At 46.9% G+C, this 21,471-nt stretch overlaps 2 protein-coding genes across 3 annotated transcripts in view; both read left to right on the top strand.

The window, feature by feature from the left end:
- The first annotated feature begins 210 nt into the window (after window positions 1–210).
- Window positions 211–9,086, top strand: Fcrla (Fc receptor like A). 2 transcript variants are annotated; one of them, XM_076937944.1, is made up of 6 exons: window positions 211–347; window positions 4,538–4,552; window positions 4,820–5,002; window positions 5,408–5,674; window positions 6,095–6,379; window positions 8,276–9,086. In XM_076937944.1, exons 1-6 carry the CDS (start codon window positions 269–271, stop codon window positions 8,515–8,517), a joined length of 1,071 nt encoding a protein of 356 aa, XP_076794059.1. In that variant the 5' UTR covers window positions 211–268; the 3' UTR covers window positions 8,518–9,086. The 2 variants fall into 2 exon arrangements, with proteins under 2 accessions (XP_076794059.1, XP_034364560.1); XM_034508669.2 differs by lacking the exon at window positions 4,538–4,552 and having other exon boundaries at window positions 222–347.
- Window positions 9,087–15,267: 6,181 nt separating this feature from the next.
- Fcrlb (Fc receptor like B) overlaps window positions 15,268–21,471 on the top strand; it is a 6,399-nt gene continuing 195 nt past the window's right edge. The window contains exons 1-4 of the mRNA XM_034508667.2: window positions 15,268–15,562; window positions 18,784–19,050; window positions 19,566–19,844; window positions 19,997–21,471. The exon at window positions 19,997–21,471 is cut by the window's right edge and continues 195 nt beyond it. Coding sequence (XP_034364558.2) covers window positions 15,283–15,562; window positions 18,784–19,050; window positions 19,566–19,844; window positions 19,997–20,427 — 1,257 coding nt within the window. The 5' untranslated portion in view covers window positions 15,268–15,282 and the 3' untranslated portion in view covers window positions 20,428–21,471. The remainder of the gene's footprint in view (window positions 15,563–18,783; window positions 19,051–19,565; window positions 19,845–19,996) is intronic.

The raw sequence follows: 21,471 nt of genomic DNA, 5'->3' as shown, positions 1-21,471 counted from the left end.
ACACCAATCATAATACATTTTGAAAAGTCCCCGAGCTCAACAAGAAAAAGAAATTAACAATTGAAAGCCCCAGTGTTTCATCTACAACTTGAATGATAAAAGATGGCATCAGAAGAAACCTGGCTGAACCTGAGCGACAAGAGCCAATCAGAGACTTGGCCACAGGTGTGTGGAGGCAAGACAGTTAGATTTATTTCCTCTTTTCTAATTTGAGAGGTTTCATGTTGAAGAAAATCAGTATGTTGGGGTTGCAGGAGGTACAGTCACCATGAAGCTGAGCTGTGTGCCCATAGAGTGGGCTCTTTACATCTGTCCTGCTGTGCTCCTGGCAACCCAGATGTTACTGGGTAAGTAAAATGTTTGAATGTTGGTGTGGAAATGAGATATGTCTAATCTTCAGAAAAAACCTCAAAGGTAAGAAATATGGACTGACTTTGACTGTGCAAAGAATTATTGTTCAGGCAGGACAAGGACAGATAGAAGGCAAGTCTGGTGTGAGGGACTGACTGAATGGGTCTTTCTAAATATAAAAACTCAGATATTTTCCATCCTAAAAGTCCCTTCTGACTGTGAAGCCTTTGCCAACTGCAAACCTTAGCTTTTCAAATACAACTTTCTTGAAAGAGCAATGCAGGCCTGCTGGCTCCGCCTCCCGTCCCTGCTCACCCTTCAGTGCTTGCAGCATGGCCTCCACTGGAGTCTGGGTTACAGAGGGTACAGTGACCTCTGCACTAACCAGGTCACTCCACACTTTTCAGTTCTTATCATGACGGGTCTCTTTGTTTTGTCTAGCCCTGTTGGCTGTGTATTCTTTCCTCAGCCTCTGTTTTCCTGACTGTTATTTACTGTTTACTGCTTGGGTCTCTTTTGACCCTTAAGTAGATTTTCTTTGCCTTATGTAAACTCTAGTGTCCTCTATAGTTAAACCCACTCCCTTCCCCCCCCTCCCTCCCTCCCTCCTTCCCTCCTCAGTCTCCTAATGAGACTGTATGTGTGTATGTGTATGTTTCGTCTGCAACACTTTTAGAGCTTCGAGCACATTTCCAAGCTCTAATTATGCTTTTGACTTTCACATTTGAATATTAACCTTTACACAAACATTTTGACCTGTGTGTGTCACTGGTACCAACACAACACGAGTTCACACATCCTCTGGATCCTCACTTCTTTTAACTTACTTTTTATCTGCTCTCCGTGCATGGCACTAGCCCTCGGCTGGTAAGCCGAGAGGAGTCCTGAACTCTTCCTTTGTCACTCTCTGAATCATCAACGTTGGCAAATTTCACCTCCTAATTTGTTTCCTCAGCCAGTTCCTTCCCCAAAGCACCACAAATACTTTCTTAAGACAAGCCTTCATCACGTGTGACTGAGCTGTGCAATGGCATCCTTACCGACCCTGTTTCAGCCTCCTCTCACAGAATGACTACATCCAGAGTGACTTCTAAAACTCAAGCTTTTGTCATGGCACATGAAACCCCAAACCTGGTACCCACTAAGCCTCCTCAGCCTCTTTAGCACCCCCAAAGCCTTCGCATTCCCACTCTAACAAACTCAACCAGCCGGCATTTCCATTCACAGTTCAGATTCTTATCTGTCTCCCAGTTTGCTTATATTGTTAGCTCCATCTGAAAGGAACTCTGTGTGACTCCCCAGTCCCCTCCCCCTTTATAAGCATCTAAGTATCCTTAAAGACTCCATCTTGATAGCATCTTACAAAAGAAGCGTTGGATCCCCAGTGGCTGCCTCTGACACTTTGTTATTATTGCTTCTATCTAAACACTACAATAATCCTTTCAAACACATGGTCTTCCACCAAAACAATAGCTATTTGTGGGAGGCCCAGGGTTTTTGGTTCTGTAGCAAGAATTGTGGTCTGTATCACATATTCTGACTTCAAGCCCCTCTCCCAGTTACTACTTCTGTATCACTTTGAAAAATTCCCTTTCTGTTGAGCATAGGAGCATGTACCTGTAATCTCAGGGCTAAGAAGCCTGAGGCAGGAGGATTGCCTCAAGTTCAAAGTCAGCTCAGGTCACATTGTAAGTACCAGACCATCCAGGGATGCACTGCAAAATCCTGTTTTTAGTTTTTCTTTTAAATCACGTTTAATATATCTGAATTTACTTCTCTCTGTTGTAAAAACGAGAATAATACCTTCCATAGAACCATATAAGGTTTATCAAGTAGAAATGCTAGCTAGGCCAACAAGGCTTTAACTTTAATTAATTAGCTAACTAACTAACTTTATACGTGTCTGTTTTGGCTGAGGGAATGTCTGTGCACCATGTGGATGCCTGAAGCCTTTAGAGGTCAGAAGAGAGTATCAGATCCCCTACAATTAGAGTTCTAGATGTTTGGGAGCCACCATGAAGATGTCTCTGCAAGACCAAGAAGTATTTTGAACAGCTGACCCTGCTCTCCAGCCTCGATGCTTTATTATTTTTAAAGAAACAAAATAAAAGGACACTGAGCACAGTCGTCGGTTGGTGAAGGAACTGAAAAGAGGTAGAGAGAAGAGGGCGGAGCTAAAGAAAACACCGGTACCAAGACAGTGCGAACCAGGAAGTAGACTTAATAGGGAAGTTAAAAAGTCCGAGAGTCAGGGGCACTGGGAGCGGATGAGACGAAGGTGCCCGGGGTGGGAGACAGTGGAGTGGACAAGTAAACACATACGAATATGGGGAGAGGTCTAAGCAGGGCAAGGAGCAGCCAGAGCTGGGAGAGATGACTTTACCTATCCTGGGTCAGCCGTGGACCTAAGAGATTGTAGAAAAGAATTGTTCTGTGGTTTCTAGCGCAGCCTGACAGTAAAGGGTCACAGGGAGGGGAGGATGGAGAAAGAGCTTTGCCATTGCTAGGGGGAAGTTCAAGGTCAAAGGGCATCAAAGTAAGGGATCATTAAAAGTGAATAATTGGCTGGCCCGGGGTCGCGCATGCCTTTAATGCCAGCTCTCAGGAGACAGAGGCAGGCATATCTTATAGTTCGAGGACAGCATGCTCTACACAGCAAGTTCCAGGACAGTCAGAGCTACACAGAGAAACACTATCTCTAAAAACCAAGAAAAAGAAAGAGACTTGAAAGGGAAAACAAGGGGGAAGAGAGGCATGGCTACTCTTTTGTGGACAACATATTTTTTTTATTGATTATTTTATATATTTACATTTCAGATGTTGTCCTCCTTCCAAGTTTCCCCTCTGCAAACCCCCATCCCACTCCCCCTCCCTTTTGCCTCTAGGAGGGTACTTCCCCACCCACCTACCCACTCCCGCCTTACCCCCCCCCCCCCCCCCCCCCCCAGCATCCCTCTTCGCTAAGGCAACAAGCCTCCACAGAGCCAAGTGCCTCCCCTCCCATAGATGCCAGATTAGGCAGTCCTCTGCTACATATCAGGAGCCATGGACCCACCCATGTGTACTTTTAGGCTGGTGGTTTAGTCCCTGGGGGCTCTGAGGGGTCCCGTTAGTTGATACTGTTGTTCTTCCTATGGGATTGCAATCTCCTTCAGCTCCTTCAGTCCTTCCCCTAACTCTTCCATTGGGGACCCCAGACTCAGTCTGATGGTTAAACAACATATTCTATCCTAAAGAGCCAAGTAGTTTTGGGAAAATGAGAGTCAGGGCAGGATGTCGACAAGGAGGCTCAGAAGGGTGAAACAGACTCTGTTTGTGCTGTGAAGTAAAACAAACTCTGCTTTTGAACTCACACCTGACGTTCTTGCTCCATTCATGATTCTTACGGGAATGTTGCTAGGAATCAAACCCTGGGCCTTCTTGCAGGCTAAGCAAATGTTCTACACCCTCAGGCTTGCCTGCCTGTCTGATTTCCTTTTTAAATGCAGTAAGGTGTGTGTGTGTAGTACATGTTTGTTTGTGTGTGGGTGTACACGCACATGTGTACACGTGTGTGTCAGAGAACAACACCAAGTGTCTCATTCCCTAGATCTTATCTACCTTTTTATTGCACTTTATTGAGACAAAGTCTTCCATTGGTCTGGGCCTCACCATGTAGCTTAGGATAGCTGGCTGGCTAGCCAGCAACCCCTGGGGACCTTGCCTGTCTTTGCCTCCAGTGCACTGGAGTTACAGGGCTATGTTTGCTCCACCTATGTGTCAGCTAAGCAGTTTCCCAACTCCTAATCTCCCAGCCAACCCCCAACTCTTACTTTAAACTCGTTTAAATCTGATTTTGTAGAACTGCGTCTTTAAAATTTATAGGATGGACGACGTTGCATTGTAGCTTACATCTGTGGCCGAGGCAGGAGGATTGTTGCAAGTTCAAGGTCAACCTGGGCTACATAGTGAGTTCCAGCCTGACCTGGACTACAGAGTGTGACCTTGCTCATAAAACATTGTTAACAATAAAAACTATCAAATGATGGTGAACATGCTTATCTGAAAGGCCCGTGAAGATTAAACAGTGCTCGAATGTGCCAGCAGTGTGTGACACACCATGGATGCTAGAATCTCATGTTCATCTTTTCCTCCTCCTGCTGTGGGGTCATGGCTGTCACTGCCCTCTGGTTTCCTGAACCAACAGCTGGGTGTCATGTTGGTGAGTTTACTGTTCCTTCATCCCACCCCCTCCCTTTTCCCTAAACCATAGTCTTTTCACTGGGAGGCCTGAATGTCAGTGAGCCAAGGTCAAAGCCATTCTACTGAAGACCCATAGAAACCTCTTAGAGAGGTTCGGTGTCTTCCTCTTGTCTCCTGTGCTGATATTCCCTAGGGCAGAAGAGGAGCCCACGCGGAGGGCCATTCTTATCTTCTTTCCTAAGTTGCACTATCATTTTCTGATTCTCCCGGGGCCATCCATCCTCAGCTGCCAGTTTGGAGACTCTGAAGTGTGAAGGACCCATCAGCGCTGAGCACAGCAGCTGCCAAGCTGCTGCTGCGGAGGATAAGGGTGATGAAGATGACGGGGACATGACCCACTCCAGTGAAGCTGGCTTCCAGTTCAAGGGCTACACGTTCAGTAAACCCTTCCATCTCATTGTTTCCTATGGTGAGGTCCCATTGTCTCAAGTCACTCCTGATAGCCCCAGTCCACTCAGGAGACTGGCATAGGTAGAAGTACTTAGTTCCCCATCCTCAGCCCGGAGGAGACAAAATGCCCTAGAGCTGTTCTCTCAACATGGTGAGTAATCCCTATCACTAAGTTCAATCTCTAAGTAAAATCATTCTCCGGTTACCAGTACGCTTTGGGATGAGAGGTCAGGAATAGACAGGGGGAAGCAGAGAAAAAAAAAAAAAGGTTTCATTCTTACATGAGTTCTAAGGGTCAGAGAGCAGTAAGGTGGCCTAGTAAGAGTTGAAAGTGACCTGGAATGTTTAGGGGATCTGCTATGAGCATTGCTTGGGACCTCCTGAGGGATGTGGATGATATATGAGCTCTTACTCTGGGCCACAGACTGGCTGATCCTCCAAGGTCCAGCTACATCAATATTTGAAGGAGACACACTGGTTCTACACTGCCGCGCCTGGCAAGACTGGCCACTGACTCAGGTCATCTTCTACCGAGAGGGCTCAGCCCTGGGTCCTCCTGGACCTAAAAGAGAATTCTCTATCACTGCCGTGCAAAAGTCAGACAGTGGGCACTACCACTGCAGCGGCATCTTCAGGAGCCCTGGTCCTGGGAGCCGAGAGACCGCATCCCCTGTGGCTGTCACCGTCCAAGGTGAGAGAGTCTGAGGGAGTGTTGCTGTGGTAGATTTGGGTAAGAAGGAACAGACATCCCAGAAGCATCCAGATCTATGCTTTCTGATGTTCACAGATCCAGAGCCTGGATTGTTGTCAGATGTGCTCATCTACGGATCTTTTCTAGTCCCTGCGTAGAAGGGAAAGAAGCAGGAAGGAAAGGAGGAGAAAGGGAAGGAGGAGGAAGAGAGGGAAGAAATAAAAAGGGAAAAAGAAGGGAAGGAGGGGAGAAGGATGAGGAGGAAGAAGAAGAGGAGGAAGACGTTGAAAAGTTCAAATGGGACCTTCCTAAAAAGAACCCATCCCTAATGGAACCAGAAGAAAGGATGTGTGAGTGATGTTACGGGTCTGGAGTGTACAGAATGGTAGACCTCTTCTTCCCTGCTTGTCTTTTTCCTAGAGTTGTTTGCAGCCCCAATTCTCAAAGCCTCACCTTCTAGTGAGCCTCAAGAGGGAGGCTCAGTGACCCTGAGCTGTCAGACAAAGCTGTCCCTGCAGAGGTCAGCCTCCCGCCTCCTCTTCTCCTTCTACAAGGATGGAAGGTCACTGAGTATCAGAGGAGTCTCTTCAGAACTCCAGATCCCCAAAGTCTCAGAAGAACACTCTGGCTCCTACTGGTGCGAGGCAGCAACTGAGGACAGGCACATTTCAAAGCAGAGCCCACAGCTGGAGATCCGGGTAGAGGGTGAGTTTAATGTGTATGTGTGTCCGTGGGTGTGTGTATGAGACAAGACTGGGTTTATCAACCAAAATCTGGAGGAAGGAGGTGAAGAGTGGAGGCAGAAGAGACAGGGCAACAATCCAAAGTCCTTAAAGGTGGCAGAGAGCTCAGAAAGAGAATGTCTTCCTTGGACTGTGGAATCTACCAAACCAAGACCTAAGCTGGCCCCTCTTCTATCATCCTATAGAATACAGGATTCCTATGTGATCTGAATATTTATGGAATGCATACCTAGAATGCAGATAATATGTAGAAAGGGCCACTCAGGACTGCACAGTGAGACCTCATCTCAAACAAGCAAACAGCCTCTAGAAAGAGTAAAATGTGTGTCAAATTCTAGAAGTTACCATTAGGAAAGCCGTGTTTGACTTGACACACACCTAGGAGTCACCTAGGCTGATGAGAAAGCTTGAATACGTGTCGTATGAAAGTAGTGGGGGAGAATCGTGAAGAATCCTGAAGAAAGGGTGCCACGAGTGACCCATGCCGAGGAAGGCTGAAGCAAAGATGAAAGACTGACACGCGTGCCCACGCATGCACGCGCGCGCGCGCACACACACACACACAAGAAAAAGTTGACCCCAGAGTGTACTTCCAGAAATTAAATTCTGCCTTGAAAGAGAACAAACTGGGCTGGGTAATGATGAGGCTTCCACACTAAAGATTCTCAAGCAGAGACAGTCAAATCTCAGACTAAAATTTGCATTAGGAAGAGCATTTTCATGCCCTGGCTGCCAGTAAGTACCACAGCCACTTTAAGAAAAGAGGAAAGATTGGTTCTGTAACCAAACACAGTGGATTCACATGTTGTTGAGTTCAATACCAAAACAAACAGAGGCAAGCGTCTTAGTTAGGGTTTCTATTGCTGTGAAGAGACACCATGGTTATGGCAACTCTTATAAAGGCAAGTAGTTTTTTTGGGGCTGGCTTACAGTTCAGAGTCCATTATTGTCATGGCAGGAAACATGGCAGACATAATGGTGAGAAGAAGCTGAGCATTCCACATCTGGATCATCGGGTATCAGGAAGAGGACAGGCGTGTGCGTCTGAGACCTCAAAGCCTGTCCCTACAGTGCCACACTTCTCCAGCAAGGCCACACCTCCTAGTAGTGCCATTCCCTATGGGCCTATGGGAGCGATTTTACTCAAACCACCACACCAAGGAATACAAAAGTGAAGAAAGATTTGTTTTTAATGTCAGGCAAGAAGAGTACGGGTGTTGTTTCCAAAGCAAGACTCTCCCTCCTCAAGTAAAGATAGCATGGGAGGTTTATTCAACTCCCACGGGAGACTTACACACTCACTCATGTAAAGGTTGGTCTATTCTGAAACATTTTCAGTTAAGCAGTGCATTCTGAGCATGCTCAGTTTAAACTCGTGGGTTAAGAAAAGATAGTAGACATGTTTGGGTCTACTATGTTAAGACATGTGCTTAACCGAAATGGAGGGTGTGCTTGAAACATTGAAGTGGTAGGTGGCGATACCTCTGGGTATGCTGAGATTGCATTCTAGAATTTTAGCTGAAATAAAGGAAGGAAGATTTTGAAGAAACATTCATACAGGAGCTTGCCCTGAAGTAGTCTGCCTCACGTGGTAGCTAACAGTGTGGGGGCCAGAGTCAGGCATCATTTTATTTTTCAGTTTTTAAGATAAGGTCTTAACTTTGTGTCCTTGGCTGACCTACAGCTCACTATGTAGACCAGGCTGGGCTTGAACTTGCAGTGTTCCTTCTGCCTTGGCCTCCTGAGCATTGGGATTATAGATGTACACCACCATGACCAGACAGATTTGACTTGCATGTGCTTCCTGCCCGTAATTCAGGTCCCTTAAATTCTGCTTGTTCCTCCATCTTGAATCTAGCTCTTCAGAAACCAACTGCTTCAGAAACTCCTACAGAAGCTCCTGGTCCTCTGCCTTCACCGCCTGGTCCTTCTTCTGAGCAGCTAAGATTCTCCTCCTCAGACCCTCACCTTCGTCAACAGATACACCTTCTTCTCAAACAAATGCAAGATGTAAGAGTTCTCCTTGGTCATCTGGTTATGGAGCTGAGGGACTTGTCTGTCTACCTGAAGCCTGGTACCACAAAGGTTGCTGACAAATGAAAGCAAGCTATTCATCTGCGATATGTTCAACCACCACAATAATTCCAGCTCTTTCTGTACCACACATATGCAGGCATAGTTTTGCAATATGGTTTGATACTTTGATAGAATAATGGAACTGTTTGAGTGTAAATAGTTGCATACAAGGTTATACCCAGAATTCGCCTATAATTATATTTTCTTTAGCTGTGACCAGGAATTCATTCTAGATCAGGAATTTCTTTCAGTTGCCCAGAACAGAATTTAAAGAAAAGCAAAAGAAGTAAATTTTGTACTGCAGTATCAGCTGAGGGCAATTTTCTTCCCTATATTCCCACAGGAAACATTAGCAACGTCTCCTAGACATTTGGGTTTACACAGGATGGGAAGATGTATATGCTACTAGAATTTAATAAGTTAAGATATTTGTAAGCCATGGAGGCTGATGGCCAGCCTATAACGCATAGGACAACCCTTTCCCCAGGAAAAAAAAAAAAAAAAACTTCCTGTCCTAAATTTTATTAATGTTAAAGTTATGAAATGTGAAGCTAATAAAAGCTAGGTGTTAATTTGAGACTTCATTTCTGTTAATTACTCTCCCTCAACAACTCTTAATTACATGCTAGTGTTTAATTATTCCTGTGGTTTAGATTTTTATAGGCTTTCTCCTCCATGTACCTATGCTGAAATTAATTTTTTACGTACATGTCTGTGTGTAAGTCCTGTGGAAGCCAGAAGATGACATCAAATCCCCTGGAGCTAGTGTTCAAGGCAGTTCTGAGCTGCACACTATGGGTGCTGGGAATTGAACCCCTATTCTGTGGAAGAATAACAAGTGCTCTTAGTCCCTGAGCTATCTCTCGGTGCACCACTACCCCTTTTCTTCCCTTCCTTCCTTCCTTCCTTCCTTCCTTCCTTCCTTTTTTTTCTTTCTTTTTCTTTTTTCTTTTTTTGTTTTTTCAAGATACAGGGCTATACAGGGTTTCTCTGTGTAGCCCTGGCTGTCCTGAAACTCACTCTGTAGACCAGGCTGACCTCAAACTCAGAAATCCATTGCCTCTGCCTTCCAAGTGCAGGGATTAAAGGCGTGCGGCACCACTGCCAGGCTCATGTTGAAATATTAATCCCTAAGATGATAATATGAGCAAGTGTAGCCTTCAGGAGGTGTTTAGGTAGTGAGAGCAGAGGTCTCAGGGTTAGGATCAACGCCTGTATAAAAGAAAGCCCAAAAGCTTGTGAATCCATTACTTTTGCACACTCTGACCAAAATGAATGACAGAAACAACCTGAGGAGGAATGGAAACTGTCTCACAGTTTCAGAGGGTTTCTGTCCGTTGTGGCAGGGGAGCAGAGCAGCAAGACTGCCCCAGTGATAAGAGTGTGTGTCCACATCGTAGTAGGCAAGAAAGAAAGAACAATGGCCAGAACCAGGAGCAGGTTATAGCCTTCACAGACCTACCCTCAGTGATTTAATTTTGCCAACTAGGCTTTTCCTAAAGGCTCCACAACTTTCAAAACTGTGTTGAATCTATGCACCAAATATTTAAAACATGAATTCTAATATTCCATCTCTGACCCCAAAGGCTTATGGCCATCTCATAAGGTAAAGAACATTTATCCCAACTCAAAAGCCACTGTAGTTTTAACAAACTCAACACTATTTAAAAAAAAAAAAAAAAACCTCTCAAGTCTCTTTTCTACTGCTGTGATAATATATCATGACAAAGGCAACTTCCAGAAGTGTGGTGATTTGAATATAAATGGCCCCCACAGACTCATGTGCTTGAATGCTTGGCTTACAGGGACTGGTACTAGTAGGAAGTGTGGCCTCATTGGAGAAAGTGTGTCACTATGGGGTCGGGCTTTGAGGTCTCATATGTGCTCAAGCTATGCCCAGTGTGGGACACAGTCTCCTCCTGCTGCCTGGGAATCAAGATGTAGAACTTTCAGCTCCTTCTCCAGCACTGTGTCTGCCTGGCTGCTGCCACATTTTCCACTCTGATGATAATGGACTGAACCTCTGAAACTGTAAGTCAGCCCCAATTAAATGCTGCTGTGGTCATGGTGTCTCTTCCCAGCAATAACACCCTAACTACGATAAGAAGAAAGAGTTTATTTGGGGCTTATGGTTCTGGAGGAGTAAGAGTTACTTACTCTTGTTATCGTGGCAGGGAAGCATGGCAGCAAGCACCAAGCATAGTGGCAGGAATACCTGAGCTCATGCAGGAAACAGAGACAATGAACTCAAAATATCATGACTCTTTTGAGCCTCAAAGCCTGCCCCCAGTGACATACTTCCTCTATCAAGGCCACATCTCCTAAGTTTCCCCAAACAATCACTAACTGAGGACCCAGTATTAAAATGCCCAGACTAAGGGGAACATCTCCTTTAAACCATCACACTCTACGTCCAGTATCCAGGGCATATTGAGTCACGATGCAAGCCTCAGTGGGCTGGGGCAGCCCTGCCCCTGTGGTCCCGATACTTGCAGCACACATGTGTTCTCTCTTTGTCCAGTTCCACTTGGCGCTTGCAGCTTTCTTGGTAGCTGTATCTCCAACATCCCAAGGTCTTAGAATTAGGCTTCACCCTCACTGATGTACACATACTCCCCTCAGGGGAGTCTGCAGAGCATCTGACCATGCATTGTATGTATGTATTGCCTTGCTTCAAAGGGTACAAGCCATCATGACCCTTGTAACTGCATGCCTGCAAAACCAGCACCATGTAGACAACACCAAGATGCTGCTGACAGCTGGAAAAGGAAGCAAGGCTTCCTTTTTCCATGTTTGCAGTGGGCAACTCAATCTATAATAACCCTTCCTTGCATGGTCCTTTCCATCAGGGTCCCTAGGAGCCTCCTCTCTCTTTTAGGCTCCTTTTCTTCAGGCACTGGGAGAAATTTCTCCCTAAGGTATCTTCTCTGTTATCTCAGTGCAGTTTCTTTGGCTTCTCTTCAGTGATGCTAATCTCTGTCAGACCTTACACTCCTACCATTTTAATCCCATTCACGCTCCTTTGTTCTATGCTTGTATTATTGTTGCCCATTCTCAAAGGATGAGAGCGAGCCTGACAAGTTACGCAATAACCTTGCTTAAGGTAATCTTTGGTTGATGGCTTAGCACACCGTGTTATTATGGCCTTAGTGAATATGAAGAATTCTCACACCATCCTGAATTATGTAGAGTTGTATTCCCACTGTGGCCTCTCTTTGTGCTATTTATTCTGCCTGCTGCAGCCGGAAATAACTTACAAATGTATACGTGATGATTTTAGATATACTACAAAAAAACAAAGGAAGAAGTTCACGCTGATGGTAAGTAAAGTTTAGCATCTTCAAGGATGGTCTTGAATCAACTAAGAACCCTGCTTCTGGGTGGGTCTGTGAAGAGATTTCCAGGGATGATCTGAGGGTAGAAGACATAAGAACTATGTGTCAATTTATTTTTTTTAAGGTTGAACATGTAGAAGATGGAGAAATAGTTCAGTGGTTAAAAGCACTGGCTGCTCTTCCAGGGGATCTAGGTTCAATTCCCAGCATCCACATGGTGGCTCACAACCACCTATAACTCCAGTTCCAGGGGATCCAACACCCTATTTTAGCCTCTGCAAGTACTAGGCATGCACATGGTATGCAGCCATACATGCAGACAACACACACAAATAGAATAAATACATACATGTGTGTGCACATATTGAGGAACATACATTAAACATTATACAGTAGGTGCCAATGTTTACAGGAGAAGAAAGGTCATGTGGATAATGAGAGGAAAATAAGGAAGTAAGAGAGGAGACAAAGAGTCTCCCCTGAGAGGCGTAGGTCCCTAATGAGAGTTGGACTTGAGAACGGACTTGAGTGAGGCTCCTCCTCGAGCATCCCTGGGGTTTCTGTGACCTCAGTGTCCTCACATGTAAAACAGAACCAGTGATAATCCCTCCCTGGAGGTCCCCTGTGAGAAATGAATGATGCAATTGTCCCTGTCTGTGAAGGATAGCTGCCACACAATGGTGCACTCACTGTAAGTGAGCCAGTCTCATTGTACCACATTGTCCCTGAGAACATTCTACTTACCGCAGTCCTTATCAAATGGCATTGCGTCTTGTGACAATGTCACAGGACATTCTGTTGTGACAGATTTCAAAGACTTCAAAATATTACTCAAACCCACTGTGGTGGTGCATGCTCTTGTCCAGGCATGTAGAGGGCTGGGGAAATGAGCAACACTTTAGCTCCCTTTAGAGTTTGAGACTAGGCTGTGTAGGATCGCAAACCTGTAAAAAGGGAAAAACAAAACCCTAAGTGACCTACATACTTTTCAGACTTGTCTGCATACTAAAGGCCTTGGCAATACACAAAGGAGTGAAGAGTTAAAATCCTATGGGAAGGGTCCTGTGTAGAGAAAACAGACCCACTTGCCAAAAGTTCAGATGAAGTGTGTAATGAACAGGTGTTGGTCAGGATGCGTTTCAGGTCCAATTCCAAGCACTATCTGCATGGCGAGTGAGCTCAGAGGCTGATTCCTATAAGTTCACAGCTCATGAATTTTTAATGTGATCAGGTTTCTTCTGGAATCCAGTAAAGGGACTGAGATCTTTGTTCTGACTTATGAGAAGCCAAAATAGACTGCTTGTGTAGTCTCTGCAAACTCTCACTGTAGAGGTAGTGGGCTGTGCAGAAGTCAGACCATGGGGACAGGTTGTGGTTGATGTGAGGAATCCCACACTGGTCCCAAGATGAGGAGGCAGGCAGGGCTCAGGGAAGCGTAGGAGTGGTGGCTAAATGGGGCATTCATCTCTGCTCTATCCCATCCCTCCTTCCCCACTCTTGCTCACCTTACTGGATACTTTCCTACCTTTCAGACCTGCATTCTCCCTCTCTCCACTTTCCCCACTCCTTCTCTCTCCTCTTCCTTCCTCTCCCTCTCCCTCTTCCTCTCCCTATCCCCCTTTTCCTTCTCCTCATCAAATCATGCTCCCAAAGCAAGATCCAAAAATGTCAGCATAATTTAAATGACTGGACATATTTTCCCCAGAGACATTTGTATTTCGACAGGGAAAAGCACACCACACTAAAATACGAGGGAATTCTCAGAGGAAAACCTGGTGCATCAACAAAATTGGAGGATGAGATCTTGGAGAGCTGACTGTATCGGATCCCTGATCTCCTTCCTGCTAGAATTCCAAGGAAGGCAGGTGTCCTGGTTCTAAACAGCCTCCACCACAGACAGGGTAGAGCCTGGGGAGACATACTATCAGGCTGGAAACTTCATTAAATATTTACCTGAGACTCAGGCTCGTCATTGCTCAGGTGTGCTCACGTGGCTCATAGAAGCAGAGCAGAGAGGTCGGATTTGAGAAGCCTCTGAGGGGCTCATGCAGTCAGTGACCTCTCTCCCAGGCCACGAGCCCTGGGGACTAGGACGTGACTGGGGAAGGGTATTAGGGTCTGGTGGAAGGCAAGAAGAAAGGAGCAAGCGAGTGGAGGTACCATAGCATGAGATCACTGTGGGTGGGGAGGGAAGACGTGTTTCAGATTCAGGAAGGGAGGAGAAGAAAATACTTTACACTTCTGTTTTTGACTTGGGGAACAACAGGTCGGCAGGAGCATGGCAGGATGGGTGAATCACTCCTTTCTGTCTACTCGTGTGTGGGAGGATGTGAACTCTGCTTCAGAGAACACACAATGACCTCTCTAGGCCCTGCATCAGGAATACCTGTCATCAGGGATGAAGCAGGAATAAGATGGGCTAGAACATCAGAGGGATTGACTGGTGGGGAAAGGCTGTAGTGGGAGTGGAATGCTGATGGCCCCTGTGGGATCCTGGGGACTCTATGTGGCTTCTGTGAGCTGTAGAAGACTCAGCTCTATAGGGCCTCTCTATAGAAGTCAAGGCTGGCCTGAGCCGGGGCATGGCTACAGAAGAGTAGATAGGACAATGCTTGATGTTTGGGGTAGGTGAGTAACATACTCAAGTGACATCCTGGTCTCTGTATTCCACCATCTTGAGGAAGTGGGAATGGACAGAAGAAGCAACCGTGTTTCTTAGTTCTCGATGTCAGCTACTACCTGCCTTTTTTCTCTCTGCCCCTCCTCCATGCCTCCAGCCCCTACAGAGCCTGCAGGCAGATTCATCATGTGGACACTTATAGCCTTCCTGCTTCTGGGTGAGTTAGTAATGGGGGGCATCAGCAGGATTGGGGAGGGGAGAGTAAGACTGGACAGGGTATGCGGGCTAAGAGAGCAGCTGGCTTTGCTGACCTCGGGTTTCACATGGTTCACTGTCTGCCTCGGAATCATGAAATGGAGCTAGCTTTCTCCAAGCTGGGTAACTTGGTATGGACAAAGGAAAACAGGCTCCGAGACTACTCTGCCTTCCCTGGGATCAAGAGTCTTTCCCGTTATAGAGGACATTCCTCACCCTCTTCCTTCTGTCTTGCTTTGCAGTTCCAAGCAGCGGGAAAGCTGGTAAGTCTCGTACATCTCTCATCCAAGTTTTGATGAGTTCCATGAGGGTAGATGCCCCAGTTCCTGGCTGTTCTGAGATGATATTTTCCCCCTAATCTTGCTCAATCTTGATGACTAAGTGTTCTTGAGCATAGACACTGTCACAAATGGCCTATGATTAATAGACTCCTTGCTTGGAACCTCATGTCTGTGGTCTCCCTCATTGCCAGGGTGAGTTCCTATGTGGGCTGGGACCAAGAAACTGGTGTTTTCCAACAATTCCCAATCCTGGGACTTTATTTTTGGGCAGGCACCTCATCTTACTTTACTTCCTCACATGGCCCCATCCCCCACATCCCCAGCTACTCTGGAGAAGCCTGTACTGTCTCTACACCCACCTTGGACCACCATCTTCAAGGGGGAGCGAGTAACCCTGAGATGTGATGGGTACCACCCTCTGCTGCTGGAGCTCCGGCCCATTAACACTCTCTGGTACCTGGGCCATGTCCTTCTGCCTTCCCACAAGAAGAGCATTGAGGTGCAGGCACCAGGTGTATACCGATGTCAGACACGAGGAGCACCTGTCAGTGATCCCATCCACCTCTCTGTGTCTAACGGTGAGTGCTGGCCCTGCTGGCAGGGTAGACACCAGGCTATTCCCAGAGGACAAGAAAATGTCACATGGAACCACCTTGAGTCTTTGGAGTAGTAAGCAGAGGCCTGCAGTGAAGATTTCCTGGTCCAAAAGGCCCCCCTTGTCTTCCTGATGGAGCATGAAGCAAATTAATATTATTAATACATTAAGTGGGGTGACCCAATTTCAGAAAGTAAAAAACTGCACTCTCTCCACACTACTGGAATCCAGAATCTTAAGTTTTCTTCTCTCTCTCTCTCTCTCTCTCTCTCTCTCTCTCTCTCTCTCTCTCTTCCTCCTCCTCCTCCTCCTCCTCCTCCTCCTCCTCCTCCTCCTCCTCCTCCTCCTTCTTCTTCTTCTTCTTCTTCCTCTCTCTCTCCCCTTCTCTCTCTCTGTCTCTTTCTTGACAAGAGACAGGATCCATGGCTAGCCTGGAATTCACTATGTAGACTAGGTAAAAGGCATGTACCATAACACCCAAACAGGGTTCTTTTTGCTTGCTTGTTTTGTTTTTGGTTTTTTTTTTTTTTTTTTTTTTTTTTTTTTTTTTTGTTGTTGTTGTTGGTGGTGGTGGTGGTTTGGGGTTTTTTTTGTTTTTTTTTTTATTTTTTGTTTTTTTTTTTTTTTTTTTTTTTTTTTTTTTTTTTTTTATGACAGGGTCTCACTTTGTAGTCTAGGCTGGCCTGGAACTCACAGAGATCTACCTGCCTCTCTTTTCCAAGTGCTAAGATTAAAGTTGTGAGCCACCACATCAGTCCAGCCAGGGTTCTAATTTTTACTGTTTATGTGAATGTAAATAAAGGAAAGTAAGAATGGGGTCTGTTTCATGACACTAGACTGGAGACCAAGCAAGGAGAACAGGAAATGGAAAGATGGTGTGTCTAAATGCCAGTGCCACATATAAATCTCCATAGCGAGAGAGGCTACCGGAGGTGGCAGGCACACGGAAGAGAGGAGGGATAAAGATGAAGGGGAGAAACAATTAAAGATATGCTTTGTTTGAAAAACAAATGCCATAATGAAAGGTAATTATCTGTGATCTTAAAAAAAGAAAAAGTAGCCAGGCATGGTAGTATGCATCTGAAATCTTGCACTCAGGGGGCTGAGGCAGGAAAATTGCCACAAGTTTGAGGCCAGCCTAGGCCATATAGCAATACCCTTTCTCAAAAGTCTTTTTATAAAGAATGAAATAAGAGAGAAAGGAATGGGGCAGGGGAAGAGAAGGAGGAAGAAGAAAGGAAGGAAGGCAGGTGGGGAGATTGAACAAAGAACTTAATAAAACTTTTGCTATTGGCACATATACATGAGCACCTAAGTGTCGATCAAAAAATCAACTCTCAAAATATTTGAAGAGTTTCAAAATGGGGATGAGAACATTGGGTGTGATGGTGCAGGCCTGAAATTCCAGCACCCAGGAAGCAGAGGCAGGAGGATGAGTGCAAATCTGCAGCCCAGCCAGGGATACATAGTGAGTAACAGCCTGTGTTAACAAACAAGCAAACAAACAAACAAAACCTCTACCAAATTTTAAAAAAGGGGGGGGGTAGGAAAAGTAATAATGGCATACCCATTAAAATACATGATTAGCTGCTTCATATGGAGGATTAATAATCTTACCTGGGCAGATGATCATTTTTATTAAGCACTTAAAGAACATGGGTCAATGTTTCAATTAGCATTTTACACTTCTAGAGGTTTTCTGTTGGAGGTCATTAAAGTGGAAGCAGGGATGGCCATAGCTGACAGACAGACAGAGGTACAGAAACTGTGACTATGCCTTGCAAAGCTTTTTGGAGACAGGGTCTCCTCCATATGCAGCCCAGGCATGCCTGGACTTTCAACCCTCCTGCTCCTGCTTTCCAGGTGCTGGGATTACAGGCACGCACCAGCATACCTGGCCAGTGGAGTTCTTTTTGGGGGGGAGGGAAGGTGTTTATAATACCTACAATGGAGGCTGGAGAGATAGCTCAGTGGTTAAGAATGAACCGTACTCTTGGAGAGAACTGGAGTTGAGTTCCCAGCACCCACATGAGGACATAACCGCCTATAACTCCAGATTCAGAGGATACGGCACCCTCTTCTTGCCTCCTCTGATACTGGCACCTACACTCACAAGGACACACTGACCTAGACATGAATACATACCTAATTCCAAATGAATGAATGAATGAATGAATGAATAGATAAATAATTTAAAATTTTATGATGCCTAAAATGGCACTAGGATATACTAAGGATAGTGTCAGCTGCAGGGATGATGGTGGTGATGATGGTGGTGGTGATGAGGGTGGTGGTGGTGATGATGATGATGGTGGTGATGGTGGTGGTGATGGTAGTGGTAGTGATGAGGGTGGTGGTGATGACGGTGGTGATGGTGGTGGTGCTGATGATGGTGGTGGTGATGGTGGTGGTGCTGATGATGGTGGTGATGGTGGTGGTGCTGATGATGGTGGTGCTGATGGTGATGCTAATGATGGTAGTTGTGGTGGTACATTCAGAGTGCTATAGGATATACCTAAGGCTGTTCTCAGAGAAGTTTCCTTCAGGAGATAAGGCCTAAACACAAGCATGCAGAACCTGAATTCAAATTGAGAAGCAGGGTCCTTTGGGTTGAGAAAATAGCTTTACAAGGGCCCTAGACTCTATGCGGAACCTTTTTTTTTTTTTTTTTTTTTTCCTGAGCAGTCCAGTGTGGTTGAGCCTGGCTTGTGTTGAATGAAAGGTGGGGCAAGTTACAAAGAAATGGGGTCAGGGAAGAGGTTACCAGGGCTATGTCAGGAAGGCCTTGAAGTCACACTGTGGGGGCTATGGTTGGTTTTGGAAGAAAAATCTTTGGGGCTGGAACCAACTCTGAGGCATCTTCACCTCTTCAATACCATTTTCTTTCCTCCTGTTTAGTCAGGATCCCAGGTGCTAGTCACCAGACCAGAGGGGGAGAGAAAACAGCCACTGGGATTGCTGGGGGTGGGGGGAGGCTGAGAAGGGATACCTGAGATTTCTTGGGTTGGGTTGGGTTAGTTTTATTGAGACAGATGTAACTGCCCTGGCTGCCCTGGAACTTGCTTTGTAGACCAGCCTGGCTTCGAACTCACAAGGATCCTCCTGCCTCTACTTCCCGACTGCTGGGATTAAAAGCATGTGCCACCATGCCTGGCAGAGATGGGTTTTCTGAAGAGTAAATACTGTCTGTGGCGTCCGTTGCAGACTGGCTAATTCTGCAAGTGCCCTATGCTGCAGTGTTCGAGGGAGAGCCCCTGGTGATGCGCTGCCGTGGCTGGTACGACAAAGTCGTCTACAAACTTCACTACTACCACGACGGCCAGGCTGTGAGATACTTCCATTCCAGCACTAACTACACGGTGTTGCAAGCGCGAGCCAGTGACAGCGGTCACTACCAGTGCTCAGGCACCATGCGCATCCCAGTGGAGAGTGCGCCCATGTTCTCCTCCAAGGTGGCCGTGACCGTGCAAGGTGGGGGAGACGATCACGGGGAAATTCTAGGGCTGGAATCGGAAGGGGAAAGCAGAGGTTGAGCTCTGCAGGCTGCTCTGTAGGTATCCCTTCCCTGTGGCGTGCATACAGGTTTCTTGTTCTAGCTAGGGATCCCACTTAGGAGCAAGGAGTTCTTGCCCTATCTGAAGAGCGTGCTACCTTCACTATGGAGGGGAACCGTAGCTGTTCCCTTCAAGTCTAGAGAATGCCACTGATTGACAGCTAGGATGTAACTTGTAGCACCTGTCAGATTTCCGCCTCCCTTCAAACTGTCTCCATCCTCCCAGGCATCCCCACCCCTCCCCGTGGCCTCAGTTTCCCCGTCCCACTCCTTCTCGTTCTCCTATTCCTTCTTGTTCTCTGGGTCAGAGAGGAGCCCTCTCCGGATAAGGGAAAGAAAGATCCGGGACAGTGGACTGGTTGGCCCTGGTGGGGGTACCATTCCTCTTGCGGACTCTCTGAGCATCACGGCCTCGGGGCCGCCCTCCCCGTAGAACTGTTCCAGACGCCGGTGCTGAGGACGCTGAGCCCGCAGGAGGCGCGGGGCCGCGTGGTGCTGCGCTGCGAGACGCGCCTGCACCCGCAGAAGCGAGACACGCCGCTGCAGTTCGCCTTCTACAAGTACAGCCGGCCGGTGCGCCGCTTCGACTGGGGCGCCGAGTACACAGTCCCCGAGCCCGAGGTCGAGGAGCTCGAATCGTACTGGTGTGAGGCGGCCACCACCACGCGGAGTGTCCGGAAACGCAGCCCGTGGCTGCAGCTCCCTGGGCGAGGTGAGTGACAGCTCAGCATCGCGAGTACCCTGTCCTCTGCATCCCGTGGGTCCTCCCACAGTCTCCCCTCCTTCCCATCTCGGTCCTCCAGCCTCTGTTAGCTCCCGCCCCGCATGTATCAGTCACGGGTGACCAGGCGTGTTGCGTTGCAGGCTCTGTCCTGGATCTGGCGTCCACCACCGCGCCAGCCCCACAGGCTGCAGCCTTGGCGCCTGGGGACAAGCCCCTTTCCTTCCGGAAGACCCCAGTGTCCAGATCCGTCCCGTCAGTCACTTCCGTCCCGAACAGCACCTTTGCGGGGCTGCAGTTCCCCGCGGGCCACGTCGCCACCGCCGGGCCACACGCCTGCGCGCCTCTGCCCACGTCCGCGGACCAGTCGCGCGAAGCTCTGCAGCACAAGGTGGACCTCCTGCTTCGCGAGATGCAGCTGCTCAAAGGCCTTATGAGCCGGGTGGTCCTGGGATTAAAGGACTCGCAGGCCCTCCGCGAGCTTACAGAGACCCCCGAGACACCCAATTCTCACGTTACTGTGAACCCCGCAAACCCAGAGACCATTGTTGTGGAAGGCCAAGTGGATAGCTAGGCTAGTGTCTTCTCTCCAGGGTGGTTCCTCCTAGATCTTCCCTGCCCTATCTAGCTTGTGTGCAAACCAGAACTGTTAGTGTCCCCTCGTGTTGCTGTGTTTTGTTTTGTTTTGTTTTTTGGTTGGGTTGTTGGTTTTTAAAGAAATGACCCCGAAGTGTGGTGCTGTGGACTTCCACTTTACTAGACAGCGTGTAGGCGAGTTTGAGAGTGTGAGCATCCTCTGTGGTGTGTTCCTTCTTCTATAATCCAGACGTAGGTAGACAGCTGCTGTTTACCAGTCCAGTGTGGGTGATTTTTTTTTTTTTTATTGAATCCATTAAGGTTAACAAGCACTTTAGAACAATTTAAGGTCAGGTTGTAATTATTCACAATGAATTTACTCTTATATTAAAACAGCTTTCAAAATCCTATTAACTAACGAGTTTATATCTTCAAAATTCCGAGTATGATTTCAATTATAAGAAAGACTTTAGTGTGGGCTTCTCCCTTCTGGCTTTAAGGGTCAGATTCTGTGCCAGATTCACTCCAGAGGCACCCTTTGTGGCCATGTGACCAGACAGAGCCACTCCAGAGCAGCTGAGGAGCTGCCATACTAACCTTAGCGGAACTAACCTTACTGTAGTTCTGGACCACACCCTCCTCTTAAGCTTCACAGTTAAGGCTGAGAAGCAGTATGAAGTCTACCCTTCCATCCTTCACCCTGCCTGATAAATTCAGTAACACGAGTTCCCATTTCCCTCCGAGCAATTAACCACAACTAACATGCCTTTACATTTTTATTGAGTATTATTTAGTGTGTGTGTGTGTGCTTGTGTGTTTGCCCAAGAGTACCCACTTCCCTTGTGGAGGTCAAAGGACACTTGGCTAATTCTGAGAAGGGACACTCAGATTACCAGATTAGTTACCTGATCTACAGTGTCCTTAAGGTTCCAATTCCCAACTCTAATGCAGGCTCCTCCAGGGCAGCCTTTCCAGTGTCCAGGTTCTTTTTCCCTTCCAACTTTTCCCCCTAAGTTGCTTGCCATTCCTGATCGAGACAGGA

The sequence above is a fragment of the Arvicanthis niloticus genome, chromosome 7, assembly GCF_011762505.2.
Source record: "Arvicanthis niloticus isolate mArvNil1 chromosome 7, mArvNil1.pat.X, whole genome shotgun sequence".
NCBI classification, from domain to species: Eukaryota; Metazoa; Chordata; class Mammalia; order Rodentia; family Muridae; genus Arvicanthis; species Arvicanthis niloticus.
The sequence above is the reverse complement of the archived record's forward strand: the minus strand, read 5'-3'. Positions and strand labels throughout refer to the sequence as shown.